At 37.1% G+C, this 7,408-nt stretch overlaps 1 protein-coding gene across 1 annotated transcript; it reads left to right on the top strand.

The window, feature by feature from the left end:
- On the top strand, positions 2,469-3,410 carry LOC107636475. Its single transcript, XM_016339981.1, has one exon. The coding sequence runs from the start codon at positions 2,469-2,471 to the stop codon at positions 3,408-3,410; it is 942 nt and encodes a 313-aa protein (XP_016195467.1).

Raw genomic sequence — 7,408 nt, 5'->3', positions numbered from 1 at the left:
TTGTAACCAGACTCATAGCCAAAGGGGTGAGAGTTCATAGTAGTAAATAAAAATTAAAAATAAAAATAAAAATAAATTTAATTTAAAAGGTTATTTAAATTTTAAATTTGAAAATTAAATTTTGAAATTTGAAATTTGAAATTTGAATTTTGAAATTTGATTTTTGAAATAAGATAAGATAAGATAAAAAATTTTAAAAATAAAAATCTGAAAATTTTTTTTTTGGCAAATTTCGAAAATTCAATGAAAAATAGAGAAAATATATTTTTGAATTAAATGAGGAAAGAGAAAAACAACAAAATGATACCAAATTTAAAAATTTTTAGATCAAAACGAAGAAAACAACTAAGAACAACTTGAAGATCAAGATGAACACCAAGAACAAATTTTTTTTTTGAAAAATTTTTAATAACTAAATAAAAACCAATAACCTCTTAATTTACGAAAAAAGCAAAAATAAAAACAAAAATAAAAACAAATAAACAAGCAAAAGAAAATATTTACAATAACCAATAATAAGGCACACGTTTGCAATTCCCCGGCAACGGCGCCATTTTGACGTTAGGATTTTTGCAAGTAAAGAATGTCATAAAAACAGTCGCGTTGTAGATATAGCCTCTAAACTGACAGAAATCCCTTCGTACAAACGTTTTGGTTGTCACAAGTAACAAACCCCTTTTAAAATTGATAACCGAGTATTTAACCTCGGGTCGTCTTCTCAAGGAATTGCAGGGAGGTATGTTCTTATTATTGGTTATGGATATTGTAAATTTGGGGGTTTGAGAAATTTGGAGTTTGGGCAATGTGCACAGGTATATTTAAATGACAAGTAAAATAAATTAACAATAATAATATCTCTTGGCAAGGTATGGAGAACTGGAGGTCCTATCCTAGTTATCCTTATCAATAGAGAGGAGAGAACCTCTCTCTCTAAAAACTACATCTACTCCTAAAATTGTGAATGTGTGAGCCTCCTCATGAATGGATGCATTCCCCCACTTTATAGCCTCTAATCTGTGTTTTTTGGGCCACAAACTGGGTCAAAAACAGTCCAGAATTCGCTGGTTTCGAATTTTGCCACGCTGGTTTTTCGTCACTGCGACGCGGCCGCATGGATCACGTGGTCGCGTCGCCTAGCATCAAGGGAACTATAGCATATTATATATCAAATTGAACTCCCGGACGTTAGCTTTCCAACGCAACTGAAACTGCGTCATTTGTACCGCTATAGCTAAAGTTATAGCCATTTGAGTGCAGAGAGGTCAGGCTGGACAGCTTAGCAATTTCTTCAACTTATTGCATTCCTTCCACTTTTGCATGCTTTCTTCCCATCCTCCAAGCCATTCCTGCCTTATAATATCTGAAAACACTTAACACACATATCAAGGCATCTAATGGTAATAAGAGAGGATTAATAATAAGCAAATATAAGATCAAAGAAGCATGTTTTCAATTAAAGCACATAATTAGGAAGGCAAATGTAAAACCATGCAAATAGTATGAATAAGTGGGTAAAGAGTAGATAAAAACCACTCAATTGAGCACAAGATAAACCATAAAATAGTGGTTTATCACATACGTTGTTGTTATTTTTCAGATGCAGGTCGCAACCCACCGCAGTGAGTTGGGTGATGGTAGCAGAGCGGAGGATCTTATTCTTTCCTGTTGTCATTTTAGTTATTTTTAACTTGTACTCTCACTTTTATATTTTGTTTTGCCTAGAGGCTTTTATTTCAGAGAACAAAACTTGTATAGGCCTTTTTGAACTACAGTCTTCTGGTTGTCTGTATATATGGCTAGCCAGCTTAAACTCCACGAGCTGTGGCTAGATTCTTATGATATTATGCTATGATAATTTGCTATACTGTATTTATTTCTTGTGCCTTAAGTTAGTAACTTCGCTAGTACGTTTTGCGCTTTTCAAATCCTATTTTTGAGCTATATCCTTCATCAGGCTTCTAGAATATATTATTTCCTTTTATATATAAATACGTATAAGCCTTAGGACTATTGTAACCCCTGATTAACCTTTTCTTTACGGCTAGAGGTAAGGCTTAGGGTAATTGGGGTGTTATATTTAGTGGTGCTTAGAATTGTTGTAATCCCTTATTAACCTTTGCTTTACGATGCGAGGTAAAGCTTAGGCTAATTAGGGTGTTACATTTAGTGGTATCAAAGCGGTTCATCCTCGTGAGCCTGAGGGATGGACTGATTGTGCTTCATTGCATACTCTGTGTATCTTTTTCTTTGATGCTATTAGGTTTTCTATTTGATATTGTATAGCATGCCTGTTTGTGAGTGCCTGTTTGGGATAATAGAAGCACTAGGCTTTTGATATTGAGACTGATCACCTTGATATTGATTGTTTGGTGTAGATAGGAACCCTAATGGCTACTCGTGGACGAGGTCGTACATGATCACGAAGAGAGAATAGAAACGAGCAACCGGCCGATAAACATGCCGAATTCATGGCGGCAATGGTGAATCTTGCGAACACCATGGAGGCGAATGCTGCTGTGACTCTACAAGCTGCGCAGAGGTTAGGCCAACCGGCGGAGAACAGAGACGAAAATGGTGATGACTTGCGAGGAACTCCGATGACCCTAGCTATGTTTCTGAAAGTTCACCCACCGACTTTCAGAGGATCGACCAATCCCAGGGAAGCTGATAACAGGTTCCAAGCTATGGAGTGCGCACTGCAAGCACAGCATGTCCCGAACAACCAATACGTGGAGTTTGCTGCTTATCAGCTTCTGGAAGAGGCCCAACATTGGTGGCAGGTAGAATGCCGCTTCCTCCAACTTCAGAACGCCAATGTTCTTTGGGATGTATTCCGGACGGTCTTCTACAAGAAGTACTTTCCTGAGTCTGCAAGGGAAGCGAAGGAGATTGAACTTTTGCAACTGAAGCAAGCTTCTTTATCTATGGCGGACTACACCAGCCGATTTGAGGAACTCTATAGGTTCTCTAGGGTGTATCAGGGTGCCCCGGAGACCTATGAAAGTTGGAAGTGTGTCCAGTATCAAAGGGGCTTGAAGGATGACATCATGACTATTGTGGCTCCTATGGAGATTCGGATTTTCTCTGATCTGGTGAACAAGGCAAGAGGGGTTGAGGAATACGGAAAGACGGTAGCCTCGTCAAGGGACACTCATGGAGAAAACACTAGTAGAGAACGCGATAATTACCTTGGGCCGAGGGGACAGAACTTCAAGAGATATGGTGAAGGGAAGAGGTCAATAGCTTACTCCCCTGATATGAAATGTCAGGAGTGTGGGAGTTACCATCCGAATAGGCCATGCCAGTTGGGTAAGAAACTATGTTACAAGTGTGGTTCACCGGGATATTTGGTTAGAGATTGCCCATACCGAGAAACACGTGGGGTGGATAGATCACAACAACAGGGTTGAGGTAATTATGAAGCCGATGACCAAATCTCAACTTATCTTCATAGTATAGACTATCGTCGTTCGTGTTAAAAAGTTTTAAAGCTTATATTGATTTTTAAACTTGGTTTGGAAACTCTGGTTTGAATGATTTGGTTTTGAAACTAGGACTGGAACTTTTTATCAAATAAGACGATTTAAAAAGGAAAGTGAGTCCTAAGATTTTGTTAACTTGTGATTTTAGTTTGTAAATATAACTTATAAAAAAGGGGATTCAAACGGGAATGTTCTGATTTAAGGATTTTAATGAATTTAGAAAAATCGTACTTCAAAGTGATTGATTTATAAATAAAAGGTTTTGACTCTTTTGGTAAGGTTTTAACAATGGACTCCTTTAGATTGAACTTGTTTTAAAGGTTTTGAAAAATATTACAAAATCGGTATTTATTTTAAGGAAAATTTTCAAATTCTTAATGACGATAATCAGAGTGACGCATCGGAAGGCGAGAGAGCACATCGACACGGTAGGATAATGGTAAATGAGATGTTAAGAGTAGGATGCTTCGTGGAGAATATGTATATATATATTACATCGCGTGATTCAAATTTTCGAGGGCGAAAATATTTTTAAGGAGGGGAGGATGTAAGAACCGAAGTTTTCACGAATAAAATAATTTAAATACCCAAATTAGGTTCCGAAATGTTAGAATGAGAATTTGGGGATTTAAATATGATTTTTGGACTCAGTAGGTCTTTCCGAGTTAGAAAATGTGTTTTCTGCAAAAAATCGTGAAAAATTACGAACCAGCTATTAAACCGGTTGAATTGGTTCAAGTCTGCTCGGTGCTGCGTGAGAAAAGTGAGAACAGTAAAAAATCTTAGAAAAATATTAGAAATGGAAAACCGGACGTTAGTGTTAAATGTTTGGTCCAAAGTTGGGTCGAACGGGCTAAAAACGCTAACGGATTGGACCGGGCCAAATTAGGCCCAAACCCAACATATATAAGGATTCATTAATAAACCCATTCAACACAACACACCCATAAACACACACACACCAGCTGCAAGAAGGAGAGGGGAGAAGAGAGAAGAAACACTATTCACCTCCTCCTTCAAAGCTCTATAACTTTTGATCCGGAGCTCCGATTGACAAGCCGTTTGTGGCCACGTGAAGCTTTTGTCGAGCTCTACGTTTCTGTCTAAGCAAATCTGGTAAGAAACTGCATCTCACTTCCCAGTTTCATGCACTATATTCCTGCATTTTTGAGGTTATGGTTTTGAGTAGATTTTGTGGTTTTGCTCATTTAGGTAATCTCTAGTAGCGAGAAATTGATGGATTTTACCCCCTAATCTCATTGGATAAGGTAAGGAACCTCTTTATCCTTGTGGTTTGGTATAGTATGAGCTTTAGTTGTTGATGTATGGTTATGTTGTATGTATGAAGCTTATTTTTGGAGTTGGTGGTGGCTTTTGGTTTGGCTTTAATGGTTTGGAGCTTGGTGGAAGCTTGATTGGAATCAAGTTTGGTGTTTGAGCATATTGGGAATCGGCCAAGGTATGGTTTCCGTTTTCTTTATGTAATATGTAATGTTTCTGGAAACTTAGGCTAGTTGACCCTAAGATAGGATTGAATGTTATTGGTGTATGAATATTTAAATGTGAATTGATGTTAATTGTTGGTTGTATTAGATTAGTGTGGTTGATGATGATTATTGGGAATTGTTGGTGTTAATGAGTATTGATGATTGGTGTTGTTGATGGGGATTGATTGATGTTGTGGTGGTGTTGTGTGGAAGGAATTGGAATAATAATGATAATGATTATATGATTTGATGATGATTATTGGTATTTTAATTATTATGAAGGTTGATTATGAATGTGAGACTTATTATTGTTGATGAAGGTTTGTGATATGGTTGATGATTATGAATGCATATTGATGTTGTTGGTAAGTGGAGATGATTGTTTAAGAGTTGATAAATTGAGATATTGAATGATGAGATTTGTTATGGTTGTTGAGAATTTTGAATGGTGGTATTAAGAAAATTGGATGTGATATTAGATTGAATTTAGAGTTGGATTGAATGGTTAAAGTGGTTGAGAAATATTTGGTATGGACCTTGAGGTTGTTAAGGTATTGTTTGGGGTATGATTAGTTTGGCTTGAATTGTGAATTTTGGTAAAGTTGAGGATTTGTGATTATTGAAATTTTTTGAAATTTAATTTAAATTAAAGTTCATTGAAAACTCTTCAAATCGATATAAAGTTTGTACAATTTAGATTTTTGTGGAGGAAGTTATGATCATTCAAAGATTGGTGTCAAAATCTGAAATTCTGCAGAGTTGCAGAATTTTGTGATTTCTAGTATGTGCCTACGTTCGGATGTGTGAGTTGAAGCTGGGCTTCTCACACATAATTCTCGCAACCAGAGGAAGGTGGTAGGGCACGCTTCCTCAGAAAGTTTCCCTTTGAAAGGAGAAGGTGGTAGGGCACTTATCCCTCGAAATTATTCCTCCTGAAAATGCGACTTCTCTCTTATTGCAAGATTGTAGGGCACTAACCCACGGAATTATGCGACAGCCAGAGGAAGGTGGTAGGGCACTCTCCCTCGGAATGTTTCCCTCTGAAAGGGGAAGGTGGTTGATAAACCCATATTTCATGAGTTCTTTTGTGCTTAATTTGAATGATTTATACAATCCTTCACCTACTTATTCACATTAATTGCATGGTTTTACTTTCCCTTCCTTATTATGTGATGTAAATGAAAAACATGTTTCCTAAGCTTTAAAATTAATTAATTTAATTACCTTTATTTCCATTCGATGCCGTGATCAGTGTGTTGAGTAGTTTCAGATTTTCTAAGGCAGAATGACTTAAAGGACGGAAAAGGAAACATACAAAATAGGAAGGAGAAGGCAGAACGGGGCTTCGAAGGAAACTGGTATTCACGTGATCACATGGACGATGCGATCGTGTGCCAAGCACGAATCAGCAGCGACGCGGCCGCATGACTGACGCGACCGCGTGGCAAGGAAAAGCTCCTAATGACGCGACCGCGTGACCCACGCGGACGTGTGACAGAGGCCACGCACCAGAAATTACAGAATACGCCCCCAGCGAATTCTGAAGCCCTTTTTGGCCCAGATCCAAGTACAGACAGCATAGACCAGAGGTTATAAAGTGTGGGAATGCACCCATTCAAGGAGAGCTCGCATATTTTACTTTTCAATGATTTAGATTTAGTTGAGAGGGAGATCTTCTCTCTCTCTCTCTCTTAGGATTTAGGATTTCTTCTTGTTTTAAGAGTGACTCTCAATCCAGGTTTTATATTTCTTTGTTTTAAACTTCCCTTTCACTTTATTTATTACAGTATCTGAGTTGGCTATTTACCTTTATAATGGAATTTATGAATTTCTCCCATGTTACAGACTGTTATTTGAATTAATGATAATTGAGGTATTTTCAGTTTATGATTGTTCTCTTTGATTTAAGTTACCATTGCTTCCCATCTAAGGATATTTTTATTATTCTATCAATTTTACTTTTTCCCCTTTTGGTTCTGGTTAAGAATTCAGTAACTCAACAGTTATTAAACTCAACATAATTGATATTCGTTATCTTGCTAATTGAGCTGACTTAAGTAATCCCAACCTTTTCTTAGGAAATAAATAGGATTCAAAGGTTAATTTAATTAGTCCCCTGACTTTCCTTTGCCCTAGTAAAGGTTGACCAAGTGGAGTTTAGATTCAACTTTCATTATAGTTGAGAGAGATAACTACGTTGGACCTCCAACTTCTCTTACCTTGCGAAAAGTCTGCCTTACAGTATTTATTTATTTTAATTGCCATTTACTTTACTTGTCATTTAAATTACTTGCTTCTCATCTTCTAAACCCCGATTACAACCTTTATAGCCAATAATAAGAACATACTTCCTCGCAGTTCCTTGAGAAGACGACCCGAGGTTTGAATACTCGGTTAACAATTTTTAAAGGGGTTTGTTACTTGTGACACCCAAAACGT

This window comes from Arachis ipaensis, chromosome B04, assembly GCF_000816755.2.
Source record: "Arachis ipaensis cultivar K30076 chromosome B04, Araip1.1, whole genome shotgun sequence".
In the NCBI taxonomy this organism is placed as follows: Eukaryota; Viridiplantae; Streptophyta; class Magnoliopsida; order Fabales; family Fabaceae; genus Arachis; species Arachis ipaensis.
The sequence above is the reverse complement of the archived record's forward strand: the minus strand, read 5'-3'. Positions and strand labels throughout refer to the sequence as shown.

What these genes read in the sequence shown, in the direction of transcription:
- LOC107636475 (XM_016339981.1), top strand. Translation starts at nt 2,469, where the DNA reads ATGGCGGCAATGGTGAATCTTGCGAACACCATGGAGGCGAATGCTGCT.